Source organism: Fimicolochytrium jonesii (genome assembly GCF_025526975.1).
Source record: "Fimicolochytrium jonesii strain JEL569 chromosome Unknown EV422scaffold_9, whole genome shotgun sequence".
NCBI lineage: Eukaryota > Fungi > Chytridiomycota > Chytridiomycetes > Spizellomycetales > Powellomycetaceae > Fimicolochytrium > Fimicolochytrium jonesii.
The window spans coordinates 41,059-58,265 of NW_026515676.1; the positions used below are offsets into that span (position 1 = coordinate 41,059).

At 52.3% G+C, this 17,207-nt stretch overlaps 7 protein-coding genes across 7 annotated transcripts; 3 read left to right on the forward strand and 4 right to left on the reverse strand.

Annotated features, from left to right (window-relative positions):
- Window positions 1–979: 979 nt before the first annotated feature.
- On the forward strand, window positions 980–3,252 carry EV422DRAFT_566711 (uncharacterized protein; the record flags this gene model as incomplete). The annotated part of the gene is made up of 3 exons (XM_053072467.1): window positions 980–1,829; window positions 1,903–3,120; window positions 3,176–3,252. The coding sequence occupies 3 exons, from the start codon at window positions 980–982 to the stop codon at window positions 3,250–3,252; spliced, it is 2,145 nt and encodes a 714-aa protein (XP_052926112.1).
- Window positions 3,253–3,494: 242 nt separating this feature from the next.
- EV422DRAFT_526320 (uncharacterized protein) lies at window positions 3,495–4,501 on the reverse strand. Its single transcript, XM_053070135.1, has 3 exons — window positions 4,231–4,501; window positions 3,602–4,194; window positions 3,495–3,517 (listed from the first exon to the last, which is right to left on the reverse strand). The coding sequence occupies exons 1-2, from the start codon at window positions 4,252–4,254 to the stop codon at window positions 3,964–3,966; spliced, it is 255 nt and encodes an 84-aa protein (XP_052926113.1). The 5' UTR covers window positions 4,255–4,501; the 3' UTR covers window positions 3,495–3,517; window positions 3,602–3,963.
- Window positions 4,502–4,970: 469 nt separating this feature from the next.
- EV422DRAFT_577952 (uncharacterized protein) lies at window positions 4,971–6,535 on the forward strand (the record flags this gene model as incomplete). Its single annotated transcript, XM_053073271.1, has 7 exons — window positions 4,971–5,452; window positions 5,545–5,613; window positions 5,672–5,752; window positions 5,808–5,897; window positions 5,967–6,035; window positions 6,104–6,280; window positions 6,364–6,535. The coding sequence occupies exons 1-7, from the start codon at window positions 5,325–5,327 to the stop codon at window positions 6,533–6,535; spliced, it is 786 nt and encodes a 261-aa protein (XP_052926114.1). The 5' UTR covers window positions 4,971–5,324.
- EV422DRAFT_424317 (uncharacterized protein) lies at window positions 6,405–7,472 on the reverse strand. Its single transcript, XM_053067121.1, has 5 exons — window positions 7,093–7,472; window positions 6,961–7,026; window positions 6,803–6,895; window positions 6,533–6,719; window positions 6,405–6,460 (listed from the first exon to the last, which is right to left on the reverse strand). Exons 1-4 carry the CDS (start codon window positions 7,228–7,230, stop codon window positions 6,546–6,548), a joined length of 471 nt encoding a protein of 156 aa, XP_052926115.1. The 5' UTR covers window positions 7,231–7,472; the 3' UTR covers window positions 6,405–6,460; window positions 6,533–6,545.
- Window positions 7,413–9,665, reverse strand: EV422DRAFT_423891 (adaptor complex AP-3 domain-containing protein). The gene is made up of 8 exons (XM_053067119.1): window positions 9,383–9,665; window positions 8,948–9,210; window positions 8,796–8,887; window positions 8,589–8,721; window positions 8,041–8,530; window positions 7,858–7,969; window positions 7,664–7,783; window positions 7,413–7,601 (listed from the first exon to the last, which is right to left on the reverse strand). The coding sequence occupies exons 1-8, from the start codon at window positions 9,454–9,456 to the stop codon at window positions 7,596–7,598; spliced, it is 1,290 nt and encodes a 429-aa protein (XP_052926116.1). The 5' UTR covers window positions 9,457–9,665; the 3' UTR covers window positions 7,413–7,595.
- EV422DRAFT_424495 (uncharacterized protein) lies at window positions 9,461–10,716 on the forward strand. Its single transcript, XM_053067122.1, has one exon. The coding sequence runs from the start codon at window positions 9,876–9,878 to the stop codon at window positions 10,641–10,643; it is 768 nt and encodes a 255-aa protein (XP_052926117.1). The 5' UTR covers window positions 9,461–9,875; the 3' UTR covers window positions 10,644–10,716.
- A 74-nt stretch (window positions 10,717–10,790) lies between these two features.
- On the reverse strand, window positions 10,791–17,121 carry EV422DRAFT_566714 (uncharacterized protein; the record flags this gene model as incomplete). The annotated part of the gene is made up of 11 exons (XM_053072468.1): window positions 10,791–10,919; window positions 10,983–11,107; window positions 11,153–11,177; window positions 11,243–11,274; window positions 11,341–11,366; window positions 11,438–11,654; window positions 11,731–11,877; window positions 11,978–12,149; window positions 12,234–15,199; window positions 15,271–15,472; window positions 15,532–17,121. 11 exons carry the CDS (start codon window positions 17,119–17,121, stop codon window positions 10,791–10,793), a joined length of 5,631 nt encoding a protein of 1,876 aa, XP_052926118.1.
- Window positions 17,122–17,207: the final 86 nt, after the last annotated feature.

Genomic DNA, 17,207 nt, shown 5'->3' on the forward strand with positions numbered 1-17,207 from the left:
TTATATTCGTCTCTATGGGCGGATTTAAGTTTAGTGCATAATTGTGGATTTTACCCAGTAGCAAAAGAAGACGGATTTTCTAATTGATTATAATTGAAACGCGTGCATTCCGAAAACTTTCGTCGTCGTACTGTACGTTCGTGGAATATGCTCGGATTTCGGCGTGAACTCAGTGCGTTCCATTCTATTCCCCTGAGCGTTGCCCGCAGGGGTCTGCTGTGACTCTCCTGAGTTGACCAGCTTGCCTTGGTTACATCAAGGGGAACGTGCAAATGAATGGGTGTCTGCAGTGAACGCAGCACAATTTGGAAGGGTCGGAGGTACAGTACGACATTGATGTTGTTATGAACCTAAGGGCCCGCGCGTCTATAATCTAGGTGCTACGACTAACGCAGATCTCGCGCGTTCCCCAATCCATGGGACACTACCGTTCGCCGACATCTGGGACTCTGGGAGCAACTGGGAGGTCTACCGTACACCCAAGGACTTGCCAAGATCCGCAGGGAAACAGCCTTTCCTGTCAAGGACCAGAGCCGTCGTCATCATTACCGGGCGGTTTCTATGATCCGGCATGTTCACTATGATTCATGTGCGTGCATTCATACTGATCCCTACATCCATACGATAAGCAGTCGCATATAAGGTGTTGAAGGAGGTCCTTGGGTCCCAGGGTCATCTCCTCCGAGAACTCCGCTTGGGAATGAACCAGGCATGTGAGGCGATTCTATTGTCACGGCTCTGGTTTTGTTCCGCGCTGTCGAAATACAGTCAATCCAAATTGATATTATCCTCGCTGAACGACGAACCTGATCGCAAATCCTCCTCCCCAATGAAATCGCCATTTCAAACTCCGACAGCTTCACACTCAGGGTGTATGTGATGCGATGATAGGGTGAGAAGTGGCCTTATACAAAATGCGCCGATGCATTTGCGTACCGGGGCAGCTACCGTGCGACTTGTAGCGCACACATCAGTCTCGATGGCAAGCCACAATCAGGGTAGGAGAGAGACAGGTGCAAGGGCGCAATTCGAAAGTGATAGTCAAAACCTGCAGCATATTTTGGCACGGAATCGCGGCAAGAAGATTCGGAGAAGTCGGAGTCTGCCTAGCATCCCCAGCTCATACGATGATGACCAGCCACCGCTATCGCCATCAAATCCGGGAGGTTCGGGCACCCTCAAGGTCATACAGGGACGCGGATGGGTCCCTCGCATGGTAGCAACACTAGATCCGAGAGTAGGCGAGAGCGCGCAAGATGAGGGACGGATCTTGAAGCGTGTGCCTCCCTCGCCAACAAGGTTGGAGGGTCCAACGCCGGTTCTTCGTACAGAGAACGTTTCGGAAATGACCAATCCCGCCGGAATGCAGAGTGAGGGTATGGAGTTGACCGTCGGGCCCCCAGGTGACTCCTCTGGCCGATCTTCGCGAATTGAGCCGGACTCTGGGTCAAGATCTAGCCGGCCTTCCTCCAGTGATATTCCCAGGAGTTCATTAACTATGGGGGAGGTCATTGGGCAACCTCCTCAACGGAAGCCGCCGCCCGTTCCCATGACCAGATCAAAAACCTCAGGAAGGAAAAACAAACCAGCTCCGCAGGCTCCTGGGAGGTCATTATCAGAGCAGGCGACAATATCGTCCATTGCCGAGCAGCCAATACCTGAACCTGGCCTGACGGGACAAAGGGAATTCTCGGCGGCAAAACAGCAGAGAGATCATCTTCTCCTAGTTGCTGAGCACATCATTGGAACAGCGAGAAATGAGGGTCTCACGACCACTGATACGCAATATGGTGATGATATTCAGCAGCGAGTTAACGAGATCGAGCAAGGTAGTTGGAATATTTGGAATAATTCACACTTACGTCTTTTGAACTTTGATCTGACGCGCTAGCCCATACCTAGAGATCTTTAAGGCGACCGCTGCCACGGCGCTCTCGGGCAACTCCGAAAGTGCTGATTTGGAGCTCTTCTCCAGCGTTGGGCCGATTGGGTCGAAACTGGGAGAGCTCGGTAACGTCATTCGAGCACCGAATAGAGCCTCCCTGATCGAGATGCTTTCTTCGATTCCTGTCCCCCAAGGAAGTAACGCAGCGATCAACGTGCGTGGGGGGCAATCCCACCGCTCTGTTGGAGTCGACCTAGCAGCATCGTCCATTGGGAAACTGACGGGGGGACAACCGGGATGGACGCACCCAGTGAGCAGCGGCGAGATATATGCGGCATCACCAGCGGTACCCGCATATGACACTTCGTACTCTGTCTCGAACTTTTCCCCAAATGCTGTCTTCAATCCGTTGGCACCTACAGCAACCACGGCATCGGCTGTTGGGCGACTTGAAAACTCGGCTGGCGGAGGCGCTTTCGGTGAGCCGGCCATTACTCCTTCATCCGTAGGCAAAATGGAGGGTCCTATCCACATTCAAACGGAATTTGCATTCCCGACTGGATCCGGAACAGTTGGAGCATATCCCGTGCAAAGGGCGATTTCAGCTCAAACTGTGAAGTCCAAAGCCGCACAACCCATTTTGACCCCGGAAATATCAATGGGAATTGGCAAGCTACCCCCGGAAGGCTCGGCGCAGGCATCTGGCACGGGACCAACGTATTACGTGGATTGGTCCCCGCAAGACGGGATGAAAAGCACATTGGCAACCGGGAGCGGGGAGATTTCCGCCGTACACAGAAATTCGGAGCCTACAGCCCGGTCTGTCCGGGACTTGAATGCACCTGCGCGGCGACCAATTGATGTCAGGGGCCCAACGGACCGTGCGGAGAAGATCTTTGACGCCGACCCTCCGAAAGCATCATCAATCTTCGGAAAGCGAAGCGAGAAGAAGAAAAAACAAAGCGACATTGGAAAAGGAAAAGCTAAATGGGAACCTGAGGATGACGGTTCGTCTGAATTCTCGTTCGATGAAACCAAAGTTTCCGGCCTCGCGAAATCGCAATCCATCGAAGAGATGCCACGGGAGAGTATCAAAGTGCGTAAACCACGGGGCGACGCTGGCGATGAAGCTGAGGACGGAGAGGGCGGACCATCCGTCGAGGTCCACGATGTATATGAAACTCGTCGGAAGTTGCGCATGTGCCCTTGGATCTCCTGGAAAGTAGATAACAAAGGTGAAGACGGGGACCAAAAAAAACGCAAATTGAAACGTGCTAATAAAGCGCGCAGGAGTTACTGGGCATGCTGCGGACGATGCTGCTCTTGTGCAGCCTTCGCACGAGGAGTCTGCGGTGGACTCTGTCTGATTTTTACGGCTGTTCTCTTGTTCACCAACCTCATTATCCTCAACATCGGCGTTGTGCGAGACTCCATCACCGCGAAAGCCGCTATAGCGGCATTGCAGCAAATCTCGGGAGTGAACTTCACGGTCACCGTGGAGATGGCGGTCCCAACATCAAATGCAGCGCCCGTCTTCTCTTCAACGCATCAGCCGGCTTTGCTTTCCTCCTCCACCATCAATTTGCCTGCCCCCTCCACTTCACAACCTTTTTCGACGTCTTCCATTGCCGCGTTAGTACCTGTATATACATCGCCTTCGCCCTCTTCTGCTTATGTGACGACGAGTACATTGTTCACGTCAATATTACTCTCCAGCGTACCCTCGTTGACATCAACACCCTCGAGCACATCCTCAACTTCCACATCATTTGAATCGGCATCAACTCTGAGCCGTTCCGCGGTGATAACCTCGACACCAGTGACGACTAGTTCGGAGATCACTAACAACGCGCCCAGTCCTCCGCCGAGCATCACAACTATATCCAACCCTACATCGACATCCCCGTCGACAACATCCATCGCTCCTCCAGCGTCTACGTCCGTCCGCTCCACCTCATCCTCGGCAACACCCACTTCGTCATCGTTTACGACCGACTCAATATTCTCAAGTTCAAGTATTACATCCTCGATTCTTCCCTTATCCATATCCACATCCACATCCACATCCATATCCACATTCACGTCCGCATCCACATCGACATCCACATCCCCATCCGCATCCGCATCCACATCCACGTCCGCATCCGCATCCACATCGACATCCACATCCCCATCCGCATCCGCATCCACATCCACATTCGAATCCGAACCCGCATCCGCATCCACATCCACATCCGAATCCGCATCCGCATCCACATCCACATCCACATCCACATCCACATCCACATCCACATCCACATCCACATCCACATCCACATCCACATCCACATCCACATCCACATCCATCTCTTCCATCTTCCCGTCGACATCAACGACGTACACGACGCCAGACGCGAGCAGCAGCATCACGTCCGACAGCTCGACAATAACTTCCGAGACCACAAGTAGCTCGCAAGGATCGAGCAACTCCAGTACCATAGCAGCAGCTGACAGCTCGAGCACCGCTACTAGTAGCTCTGTCACAATCACAGCTTCCGCCACTTCCGACGCATCCTCCACGACGCCGACCACGTCCGAGGATACGACGAGCTCGGCAACCTCAAGCACATCAGATGCCGCGAGCACAAGGACAATCTCGGATGTCAGCAGCAGCTCCACAACGACCTCTGATGCCAGCAGCACAACGACAATCTCGGATGTCAGCAGTAGCTCCACGACGACTTCTGATGCCAGCAGCACAACGACAATCTCAGATGTCAGCAGCAGCTCCACGACGACCTCTGATGCCAGCAGCACAACGACAATCTTGGATGTCAGCAGCGGCTCCACGACGACCTCTGATGCTAGCAGCACAACAACAATCTCGGATGTCAGCAGCAGCTCCACGACGACCTCTGATGCTAGCAGCACAACGACAACCTCTGAGACCAGCAGCTCCATCACTTCTAATGCCAGCAGCACAACTGCAACCTCTGAGACCAGCAGCTCCATCACTTCTGATGCCATTAGCTCAACTGCAACCTCTGAGACCAGCAGCTCCATCACTTCTGATGCCAGTAGCAGAACGACAACCTCTGAGACCAGCAGCTCCATCACTTCTGATGCCAGCAGCTCAACGACAACCTCGGATACCAGTAGCTCCGCCACATCAACCACTTACACCACGGCAACAACCACGACATCATCGGTCGCGGCAGAGCCAGTCCCAACGCGAACGTGGCCGAATTCGGACAACTCAAAGGCGGCAGGCATTCCCTTAGACTCGACAGATCTATCCCTTCGCACACAATGCGTGGACGCGTACACGCAAACCAGCGGAGCTCCCTACCCTGCCAATTCTGCTGACCCTGCCGTGGTCTCGTTCCTGTCGACAACATGCCGGAATACTTGCCTCACGGACATCGGGGTCTTGCCCACGAACGTACTCAACTTTTGCGTGATGGGGCTGTTCAGCTACGACAATGGCTACATTACTGGGTTCTTGTTGAACAATGATCCGTGTACATGGACAACGGACACGAACAACTTTGTCACTTGCGATAGTACTTCCAATGGGATAACTGCCTTGTAAGTTCTGCGTGCGCTTGGGAAGATGCCTCGCACAAGAGTCCCGCGGAAGGGTGGCACTGACACGCTTCCACATGTATAAAACTATATAGGAATGTTGTCAATGCCTTGACGGCTGGGATGCCCGGCTATATGCGGTGGCTCGTGTCCATGACAGCCCTGTAAGTCCGACATCTCATGTTATTCGTTAAGAACATCGCGATTGACAGTGGACAACAGGACGGTAGATGGCTCACCTGGAACCTCTGGGGGGGCTTCCTGGTCGGCGGACTTCTGGAGACTACCAAATCTGGCATACTTGTAAGTGGGGGCAGGATGGTCGGTACTGGCTGTTGAACACTGACATTACGAACAGGAGCGCAAGCAGCGGAGATTGGAATATCGTCATTCCCCCATACGACGGTGCTCAAACGTTCCCAAACATGATCCCAGCGCTGAATCACCTGTGAGTATATGTAAAGGAGAGCTCGGTGGCTCCATCTGGGATCCTTCTGATATGTTCAACCGTCTCAAGTCTATTTTCGGGAATTACGGGCACCATATCATTGAACGATGCTCTGGGTACCGCGCCCATGAATGACCTGTGAGTGGGACTACGAGAATGCTTCTGCATTGCGAGTGCCCAACCTCATGGCTAAACTGCTTCTTTAGGGCAATTGATTATTGCACTGGGTTGACAGACGACATAGGGACATACACATGGATGGCAGAGAGTCCCGACCACAACAACCAGTGGCAGACGTCTCTAACGTCACTGTCGATCACCTTCTCTGGCCTGACGGGCATTTTCCCCGTGCAATGGGGTCTCTTCCAAAACATTCAAGCTATGTAAGTTTCCGAAATCAAGCGTCCATGGAGACCGATGATAGACGAGGCATACTAAATTGAGATTTCCGTAATTCTGTCCTCAGATATCTCAGCGGGAATCAAATGTCCGGAGTCATCCCCAGTGGGGCTTGTAACTGGCCAAACATGCCGCAGACAGGCGGCACCCTTGCTACCGATTATCTATGTGACGTTAGAGGCAATGCAGCAGTTATTGATAACAGAAACTGCCTAGCGTGCAATCCCGATATTTACTAGATTATTCGGCTTATATGCAATGATATTCTTGTACGGAGTGCCTCGCCCGCAGTCCCTTTGAGTTTATGAAAACCCACTCACGAAGATCGTTTTTGATTTGTTTTGCATCAGTCGCCTTGACCGCCTCGGTGTAAAGATAAGGTAAGAGAATTGGTATCATTGGATTCTCCGTGATAAGAAGTAACTACGTTCATGGGAGGGAATCTAGGTTTAATGACAAGAAAATAGGGTGGTTATACGGCTGATCCAGGAAACGGCTTCGCTTACATTGACATAATGAAATCCGGAGCGATGAGAATACTTTACCGGTTCGGATACCAGGATCTGCCTAATCCTGTTCAAATCAAAACCGGTGTCGATCTGTGCAATGCAACTTCAAGGTTGGTAAGGTTTTTGTGAGAACGCATGTGCAGCAAAGATAATACCTCTATACGGTTTATGATCATTGGTGGTTGATGGTCGTCGTGCCTCACGATGCCGTAGTTCTTTACCTGAGCCCAGTCGATAAGCTTCCAGCCTCGACGTTCAGCTCTTTCAGCTTCAATCGAAGAGCCTACCGGCAATTCCAATGGCTTCACCCCCGCAGACCTCAGCCGGTCCGCCTCGCAGGCACGTTGGCTCAAAATGTACGCTTTTGCCACTTCGTCTACCTCATCCATTTCCTCGAATTCCTCCGGAACAGTCGGCTCCGTCATGGTTGAGTATGGGAATAAGCTTGTCTGGTGCTAAAGGTGGGCTGTCAACAACTAATATACAGATATACTGAAAACTAGTGTAGCAAAAACTATCTACGATTTCTTCCCAAGTTTCACGGCCTTGTAAACAAATGCGCCGGAGGACCTTCAAAGTCGTGCAATAACTTCATAGTACAACACTCATGAGCAATTTCCCATCTGTAGTTGCCCAAAGCCCATGAAGGAAACGGCTATCAACGATATATGATTTTTGTAGCATCATTCTATGCAACGGGCAGTAGTGACTCGGTAGGCATCGGTGGGCATGCGCCGGCCGGCGCCAATTAGAGGGATGAACGCCTACGGAAGAGGAGTCTACAAGCTGATCAAAACTGAGAGCATAGAATCGGCCTCAGCATCACATCTATGAAGGATGACACAAAAACATTCGTACCCTTATTTGATATGTCCCTGGCTTCGTCATATATCGTACCCATTTGACACTCGGATAATTGCTCTTTTCGAAGATTTTCAAGAAGCGCACCATCAGGCCTGACGCTGTGAACATCAGAACCTACACACATGATGGCGATGATTGTTAGTGAGTTGAAAGGGCCACGGCCAACATACCAAACCAATTGAACTAACCTGGAAGTCTAGTGATATTGGCGGTCGTGACCAGACTTTCTTCGTAGTTGTGGAAGTGAGCTCGGCTTCCGCCCGAAGTAGGTATTCTTGCTGCCCCTGGAAACGAGAGATCCTGCACGAGACAGATAAGTAGCTGAGCACGTCGCTGGATGAGATTGGAGTCCCCACATCAGCCATACGTACTTCCATACGATGGCATTCTCGCTACCAACGTATTTCGCTTTCCCGGCTGTCACGAAACACTTGGCGCCGCTGGTGTTGGTTGGCACCGGTATCTTTAACTGCACATTCTGCCCAAAGATCTTCCCATTGAACTGTGACCGGACCGACACTTTGAACTCCATCCGTGATTTCGAAACCTCGATGACCACCGCGTGCACGCGGAAGGGAAGGTTGATATTTTCCGTCGTACGGTATTTCATCAGCTCGCATTCTCCATCAGGAGGAATGAAGTTGATTGTCCTGTCGCGCTCAAAGTTGCCAAGTTTGACGCATTGATGGAACTGGCAATCGTCTAGCTCCACGGCCCCAGGTGCTCTTCGACCCGCACTGCCAAGTTTCCCTTCCTTCTCCAACAATACTTTGTCATTGAGACCAAACTTGCACTCAGGCATGCCCGACAAGTATGCCCGCATAATAATCTGTCCGGAAACATCAGCCCGAAGTATGGTACCTGAAGCAAGCTCTGTTAGTCACTCCCTCAACATTCAGACACTAGGCAGTTCGTTTACCTTTCGCACTCATTAACAAATTCACACTCTCCACAACATCCAGGAAGGCCTCATTCTTCCTGTACTTGATATCTGGCCTCCTCCATGCAACTGCTCCTGTGGCCTGTATTGCTATTCGGGAACCTTCTTCCTTCTGTATGTTGAATGCGATTCCATTGATCATCAGTCACATGTGGCATTGTATGGAACTCTGCTCCATGCTCGTACCATCGCCTTTTCCGACCGCACGCCCTCCGTTGTTATATACAGCTTCAAGGTCTCTGCCTCTGTATTCTGTGGAAATCCGAAATCGCAAATCTCTGTGGGACATCTATGAGACTTCCGAAGAAAGCTGGGTGCTGAGAGACAGTATACCGTACCATCCAGCAACTCATATATCAGAGTGAAGTTGCTCTTCACTGCATCCTCGTCGAATTTTCCAAAGTAACTGCGACCAAGGTTTACCACCTTGTACAAGAATTCGAAGATGAGAGCGGCGTTCGCGTTTATCTTCGTGACTCCGACCAGGTAGATATTCTCATGGCGGACATGAAAGAAGGACATGCTCCCTAACGTTGTGATAGGAGAGCGCACGTCCGTCGACGAAACGACTTGGATTCTGAACACATCCGCTACCGAGCGCCTAGAGCGAGCTGGAGTTAGCGTATGGTTCATGTGACCTTTCCCTCTGGGGCAACGTGAGAGCGGCGGCTCAGCCCCACACCCCTTATTCGTAAGCGCGAAAACTTCAAGGCCCCACAGCCTGCCTTCGCCTGTTCATAGAAGCCCAGGAGCTCAAAGGTTCAAATACTCACTTGATGTCTGGTCTATACACGCGAGATATGAGGACCTCTCCCTTCACGTTGAAGATGAAGAAAGCGCTCAACATTGTTCGTGCGCGTTGAAGCCTGAATGTTATGAGAACGCTGAGCGCAGTAGCAGTTTGCAGCCCGAAATTGAGAGAGTGGGTGGTGGGTAGTTGCTGCCTGTGGGCTCTTGTATGCTTCTCCGAGATGTCAACGGCGCGATTTAGGGCAATGGTGGAGAGGTAGCGCTGGCGGAGGATGTGCGGGACGCGTTGGAGGGACCAGAGGGACCTTCTGGTGCTCACGCTTCAGATGCTGGCCAATTGTGGTTTCCCACGATAAGCGTATTTCAGTTGCGTGGACTTCGAGGCAGGTGCTGGGTTGGAGCTAGAGTAGACTTCCGGTTTTGTTCGTCGTCTGCATATATATTTTTTGCTTATTCCTGTGTGTAGGCAGCAAGCAAACTTGGAGTTGTAATTTCCATCGGAAGTGTGACGGGAAGATGGTGGCACACTTACGTGAAGCGCTCAGGCGAAACCTATGCACTGCAGGCCTATCCCTCAGTGAAGCCTTCTCGGCTCAGCGATACAATTCGGACCCGCTATGCACCCGCTTTTCGCCTCTTCCGACTTTTCCAAACCGCAAGTCAACCGCAGCTTTTATAATTTTCAGCACGAAGGCCATGTGGGAGCCGTTCAAGAACTACCTGGCGGAGGATCCTGTCAATAGACTAGAGGGCACAGCGAATCCGATCGATGACTATGCCCGAACGAAAATAGCCGACGCTCTGCGGGAGGCGCTGCCCGCCGACGTCGCGTACGAGATACGATATCCGTACGAGGAGGGAGAGCGATTCGTGTATTTCCAGCGGATGGCGCACCTCGCTGGTCTCGCATACTTTGATCCGAATTGGCAGTTCTTGTGCGTTCATCCGGTGCATGGCCCGTGGTTGGCTTTTAGAGCAGTGGTATTGGTGGATTTGGACGGGCCTGACCCGACGGTGAGCGTAGAGGAAGTGAAAAACCCGTGCGGGGGTGTCGTGGACCATGCGAGGGCGTTGTACGAGCAGTTGCAGGAGGAGGCGGCGAGCGATCCCCATGATCTTGCCACCGCCTATCATAAAAGATGGCGTATGTTGGTGCAAATCAGAGACGAATTGGCCTCGTTCTTGGGCGAGCGGGCGGTCAGAGAAAGATACTCAGATACGCAAGTGACGTATCACTATCTGAAAGATAGACAGATCCTAAGGGATGCACTCAATCGGAGATAGAGCCGATATAGTAGTTACTCTGCGGTCCGGCATCCATCACCACTAATGAAGCCAGGATGTACGCCCCCGAAAAGCATTATTACGTCCAAAATGAACTCTATATTACACGCCAGTTTTCACAAAAACTAACGATCCGCGTTGCAGTCTTCAGTTGAGATTACCCCACGTTTTGCCAGTTTTCAGACGCACGTTAACTGGCACCCGCATATCGCATGTTTTCTCCATGCAATCTCGGATGATCGGGCGGACAACATCTACGAGATTCAGCGGAACCTCCTGTGTGCGTTGTTGATCAGGATCTGAACAGAGGATCTCCATTGAAAGGATACTGCCACTTACGTATAAGAGTTCGTCATGGATCTGCAGGATGAGATGAGGGACGGTATTCGCTGGAACGTCATCGCGTAACCACATTCCCCATCGGCGCTCTCGAAACTGTTTATCTGTGGTCGAGATGTTCGGTACTGATGGTCATTCATGAGCAACGGTCAACGAGCACGATAGCTCACCAAGATGCGCCATTGCGACTTTGATCTAAAAGAACCACACGAATATGAGTTGCAGTATTGGAGACTTCTCCGAGCAGTCAATCAACTTACCAAATCCGCTGCGGAGCCTTGCACGGTGGTATCTGTTGTCATATGAGGTCAGCAACGTCACCGAGAGGCAGAGTCTCCTCCGTGAACGACAGACATACTTATTGACTGGCGCTCTGCATGAGCCCTAAACATGCGCAAAAAGGGTGTGAATCCATGGCCCTCGCACGATGGATACATATAGCCAACTAATCGTACCTGTCAGCGCTCGTCTTGGAATGGATGTCAGGCAAGTATCGTCTCCTTCCCAGTAACGTCTCGACGTAACCGTTTTCATGGCACATCTGCACGGTTCTCCGCTTCCACGCCGCGACTCCCGGGTATTTTTCGTCCATCGTACGTATCAAACCTTCCGCTTCAGTTAACGGTATGTTGAGGTCCTCGGCAATGGCAATTGGCCCTTTCCCGTACATTACTATATTGCCCAGATGGAGGTGTCAACGGCGATATTCCAAGCCTCGGGTTTCGATGCGTCTGTGAACTGAACTCACCTCCATAGGTGCAAGCCTTCGCTCGATCTCTATCCGCTTCCTGTACGTCACCGACTTTTTTCTGCATCAACTCTGCCGCTAGCATGCAGAAGAAATCTCCGCCCGAATGAATCAGGGCGATAAGCTTTTCATCGCCTGACATATGGGCTGAGAGCGCACACATGTGAGCGACGGAACTGGGGAACCATAAACCCATCCAATGCATACGACAATGTATTACGGGCCCCAATGTCTCACATTCACCTACCAATGATACGCAGCTCCACCTGCCCGTAGTCTGCTGACACAAAGATCATTCCCTCAGCAGCGCAGAAAGCGTTACGGATGTTCACGGACTCGATATCAAGCCCATCGCCGGCGCGTCGCGGGTGGGGAATACTCTGCAAGTTGGGGTTTGTAGTTGTCACCCGTCCCGTAGCCTAGACCCGATGAACCAACCAAGACGAGGTAGTTTTAGCAATCAAGCGCAACGTCGGCCAAAAGGCTAGATCTTGCCAACTTACCGTATGTGTCTGGAATGTACAGTGAATCCGATCCATAGCAAAGATGCCCGACGTCACCTTCGCGATTTGCAGAGGCACCAGATGAGTAGCAGCAAGCTTAGACAACCTCCGGTGTTCCATCATCATAGCAGGCAACGGGTGGTGATCCTTAAGTTTCTCCAGTATCTCCTTCGACGTCCGGCGGAATACGTTTTTGCCCTTCTCGCGCCGCTTGTCATCTTCTCGTTTGGTCGCTGGATCCAAAACGCTATCGTAAGGAAGTTGAAGCACGTCATATAGTACTTTGGCCACCTCTTGCCCTTCCGTCAGATTGAAGGCGGTCCCGGCGAGCTTGTGGGCCTGGCTCTCGATGCTGGCAAGCGCCCCACGATATATGTCGGTACACTTCTGGATGTCTTTCAATTGAATTCCGATGCCGACATGCTGCATCTTGGCGAGAATGAAGGCGATCGGCATCTCGATGTTAACAAAGTGTTTGTCGAGACCTTGGGCGCATATTCGCTGGTACAGTGTTTCCATCAGTTTGTACGTCTGCCATGCCGCTTTAGAACATTGGCTCATGATGTCTAACGGGTCACCCTTGAGCGGTGGCTTTACGAGATGGGCCTCAAAGAGACCTTGAAGGGAACGTTCCGGCATGTCTGGCTCCAGCAGCCAGTTTGCGATCTTGGGGTCTCGGAATGTAGGCACAGGAACGACTTTGTTCTCAAGTAGGTGTCCTATGTGCGACTTGGCGTCGAAACATATCTTGACGGACCGAATTTCGAACACTGGCTGAAGGGCGCGCCAGCTGAACACCTTGCTGGTGGTGTCCATGTAGTACACGGTCTCAGGATCCCAACATATGGAGAGGCCGCGTGGCTGGAGGCGGCCCGAGCTCTTGCTAGGCACGCAATGTATATGCCAAACGAAGCTCTTCTTCGCAATCCACGTGCTGAGAACCTCTTTGAATGAGGACTCGCTTGCGGTCGCATGGCTCACAATGTATGGCCGATCGCCTTCCTTGCGACCTGCTCCCAAAGGAGTTGGTTGTACAGCAACCGGTGTGTCAACTGCTACCGGTCCACCGACTCGCGGGCATGGCGTCTCGATATTCCTCATGCGTGCCCTTTTCGCCAGCGCACTCCCAGGAGTTCGCACGCTGTTAGCCGACGATATAATCGGTGTCCTCCCCTTCTGTGTACGCGCAGACATCGGGCTCGCCAGGTCTCGTACCCTTGCAAGGAGATTTCTCTTCCGCTGCGCGTCCACGGCAGCCTGCTGCAATTGCGTATGAACAACCTTGACCGCGCCTTGCGAGATCATATGAGCCGCCCGGTACAGTAAGCGCTTCTGGGCTTCCCTGTCATTGTCAGCTGGATGGAAGGGCGATCCCTTTCGCAGTGCTTCAAAGATGGCGTCAGGACTTGCGGCGGCGAGGGAGGTCACATCCTTGAAACCGGCGGCGTAGAGCATTCGGGCCCGCGCACCTCCAATCTCGGGGATCTGCATGAGGTCCACCAAGTCTCCCGTGACACCAAAGTTGAGACGATCCTGGAACTTGTCCAGGATAGCGACGAGATTGTCCCAGCCGAGATGCTGACAGAATATCTTCACCATCCCAGCGAACGTTCCTGACTGCATTTGCAGGCTCTGCAGATCTCCACGGCTGATATTCGGATATTTATGCAGGATGAGGTCGAAGGGCTTTTCTTGCACAAGGTCGTTGAGAATCATGGCGATATAGAAGCGTTTGTGAATGGCACGACCGCTCGCATCGTTGTCGGCGGACCATCCCCGTCGCTTTCTTGCGCGATAGAGCGAGATTTCATTGATACCGACGAGATCGGCGACGTTTTTGCGAGCATTGTCAACGGTGAGGTCAGCATACAACTCGGCGTATTTGTTCCAGTCTACATACTTGTCGTCCATGTAAACTGGTGTCACGAGGTAAACAGTGTGCAGCTCTTCGTTCAGAGCAAAGCGCTCGCTGGCGCGATGCAGCTCATCGTAAACTACCAAAGCTTCTTCCGGGGACAACGAGGAGAAGACGGCAGCCCGGCCAAGCCTCGTCGGTCGGAACTGCTGATTCTCATCGCGCCCGATGAATCGATTGGTTTCCAAAAACGTGAGGGCGCCGAGAAGGCAATTGTGCGTCTCCTCATCATGCTCCCCGTGCTCGGCATACAACAAAGTGTATCGTAGATACATCTGCATATCCTCCAGGGACGACACGACACCTGCTACGACGACCTCCAACAAGGCTCTCTTCATCCCTTTTACGTCGGTCAGCAGGCATGATGTTACGGGGTGCAGATCGGAGCTAATCAATGCTTGTGCCGCCGCGAACTCGTATTTGTCGCTGCACATAATAATGCTCTCCCCATGCGAATCGAGTCCCTTTCGTCCAGCCCGTCCGCGCATCTGCTGGTACTCCCGTGGGCTGATCAGCTCTCCTCGGAACTTCTTCAGGTCACGGAAGATGACCCGTCGAGCAGGGAGATTCACCCCCATGGCGAGTGTCGAAGTGCATGCTATGACATTGATAACACCAGCTCGATACGCATCCTCAATGATCTCTTTCTCCTCCGTGATCAGGCCAGCGTGGTGGAACGCCACACCCGCCATGATGTAGTTCGCCAAATCCGTGTCGAGGCTCCCAGGGGTACGCTCGAGTTCCCGCACCACATCACGGCGCTTTTCCATCACCTCATTGCTGGCCGTCCGCGGAAGCCGGTTGCTCAGCAGCTTTGCGGTGTTCTCGCAATATCGCTTAGAAGCGGGGCAAAAGATCAAAACGGACGCAGATTCCTCGACCGTGGGCACAACCAAGGAGAGGAGGAGGTCGGGGTCCCAGGTGTTTGGCTTCCCTAGACCTTTGAGCAGGTTCCCTTCGGAATCATAGAGGCTGTTGCCGAATTTGATGTACTCCGTTAGCGGGACCGGGCGGAAGTCGGTAACGTACAAGTGAGCATCCAACCATCTTTCTGGTTGCGTAGTAGAATATTAGCCAACGTAGAAGCCTGCGCTTGCAGGGAATTGCCCACGACAAACTCACCAAAGATGTTGATGTTTGGTAATGTCGCTGACATCCCAACGACCTGCAGCTGCCCGGCCAGAATGAACGAAAGCTTCGTTAACAAAAGTTCCAGCAGATATCCTCGTTGTGGATCTCCTGCCATGTGCAGCTCATCAACTACTACGATGCCAAGCTCTTCGAGTTTGTTCTCTTGTTGCAGTTTGTTAACCAGGCTGTTTGCCTACAGGTAAGATCGTTGGAAACGAGGGAGACGATAGTTGAGGCGGTATTTTTGCGTACCTTCTCAATCGTGCAATATGCAATGTCGATCGCATCGAACGAAGCAGCTCCGACATCACTGTAGTATCCGACGATGTTCAAAGATTGAGAGGCAAAGATGTTCTGCATCGCTTTGGTTCGCTCGCTAGCCAACGCAACGAATGGCACAATCATGATCGCTTTCCGCCTCGTCTTCAGAACTTTCTTCAACATCACTATGTCCGCTACCAAACTTTTGCCACCGCTCGTCGGGGCGCTGTAAAGCAGATTTTTCGAGCCGTCTAGAACTCCTTCCAGCTGGAGGCACTCGGCTTGCCAAGGATACAACGTAGTAATACCATGTCGAGCATACGCCGTGATGATTTCCTCGGGAATGCCGTAAACGTCGTTGGAAAGTAAGAGAGAGGTGTTCTCATCCGCGTCCGCAACGAAAAGTTTATCTATGGGCACGATGGTACCTTCGGAGTCATCCGATCCGCTTGTGTTGGCCTCCACAATCTTTTGCGGGCTCGGCGCCTCATCAGTGTCGGTAATCTGTCCTCGCATCGCAACATCCGGCTCAATGTCAAATGCAGAGTCATCATCCATCATCCAGTCATCGTCCGTCTCGAAAGCCGCGAGAGCCTCCATCACATCCTCGGACATTTCGGAGTCTGGGTCCGTGTCGTGGTTCGTAACGATATCCGGAATCTGAATGACACCTGTTTTGAACTCGTCCGTGATGGGACCCACGTTCGACGATGGTGGTACATCCTTCCGCGTCAATCCATAATCGGCTTCGGAGTTCTTCTGAGGAGCCCGCTGTGACCTTGAAGAGATCGCCATTTCCGTGACAGATAGATTCCCACTTCGTTGTGGTCGACTTCGAGCTAGTGGAGAGCTTTCGGCACTATCGAGGTTCCCTCTCATCTTGAGCTCGAGGCTCGGTACTTTTCTGTTTACAACGCTTCTATCTCCTTCGTGAGCCATCATGGAAGAGGCGTTCTTCTCTATTTCTTCCAGATCCTCGTAATCCAAATCGACTTCGTATTGTGAGTAAGGTGTCACAGGACTTATTCGAGATGATTGCAAGAGCTGCGAGGCCTTCGCAAATGTGGGAGTTTCACTCAATGACCTTCTTACAGCTGATAACGGATCTCTCAGTCTGCTCGGTTCCGGCGTCTCAGCGACCTCTATCCGACATCGATCCGACAAGAGCGATGGACTCTGGGAGGCAGACTTTACCGTGTCGATTTCTGCAGCAATTGGAGAACCCTCCACCATCACATTGGAGACCAAGAGCTCCGGCGTATCCGGTACTGTGTCTTCGCCTTCCGTAGGAGACTCGTCCGAGGATTCCCTCAGTAGCCTATTGCCGGGGTAAACCAAACGTCCGGACCGTCGCAACTTAGGGGTTGGTGGACTGCTCCTCCGGCTTTCAAGTGCGTTGGTGCTAGCGGGTTCCTTCACCTGGGTCTGCAGATTCGGTCGCTTATACTTCGAATTGATCGGCGCGCGCCCGGGTTTGGTGGCTCCGAACAAGTTAGTTATCCGAGGCTGCGATTGCTGCGGTCCTTCCGGCTCAATGGCTGCGGCCGTTGCTGAGACCTTCCTCTTCCTCTTTGGAGGCATGGCCGCAGTGCGAGACGGAAAGAAGCCCCGTGGACTCTCTGAGATCTTTGCAGGCGATGTCAAGCAAGCCCGTTCGAGTTGACACC

What these genes read in the sequence shown, in the direction of transcription:
- EV422DRAFT_526320 (XM_053070135.1), bottom strand. Translation starts at nt 4,254, where the DNA reads ATGTCGACGGGAAGATGGAAGAGA. An exon ending in CGACGGGAAGATGGAAGAGA is followed by an intron (nt 4,195 to 4,230) that starts TGGATGTGGATG and finishes TGGATGTGGATG; the next exon opens with TGGATGTGGATGTGGATGTG.
- EV422DRAFT_424317 (XM_053067121.1), bottom strand. Translation starts at nt 7,230, where the DNA reads ATGACGGAGCCGACTGTTCCGGAGGAATTCGAGGAAATGGATGAGGTA. An exon ending in TGAAGCCATTGGAATTGCCG is followed by an intron (nt 7,027 to 7,092) that starts GTAGGCTCTTCG and finishes GACTGGGCTCAG; the next exon opens with GTAAAGAACTACGGCATCGT. An exon ending in CCGGATTTCATTATGTCAAT is followed by an intron (nt 6,720 to 6,802) that starts GTAAGCGAAGCC and finishes CCATGAACGTAG; the next exon opens with TTACTTCTTATCACGGAGAA.
- EV422DRAFT_423891 (XM_053067119.1), bottom strand. Translation starts at nt 9,456, where the DNA reads ATGTTGAGCGCTTTCTTCATCTTCAACGTGAAGGGAGAGGTCCTCATA. An exon ending in GATATATGAGTTGCTGGATG is followed by an intron (nt 8,888 to 8,947) that starts GTACGGTATACT and finishes GATGTCCCACAG; the next exon opens with AGATTTGCGATTTCGGATTT. An exon ending in TTTGTTAATGAGTGCGAAAG is followed by an intron (nt 8,531 to 8,588) that starts GTAAACGAACTG and finishes AGCTTGCTTCAG; the next exon opens with GTACCATACTTCGGGCTGAT.
- EV422DRAFT_424495 (XM_053067122.1), top strand. Translation starts at nt 9,876, where the DNA reads ATGGTGGCACACTTACGTGAAGCGCTCAGGCGAAACCTATGCACTGCA.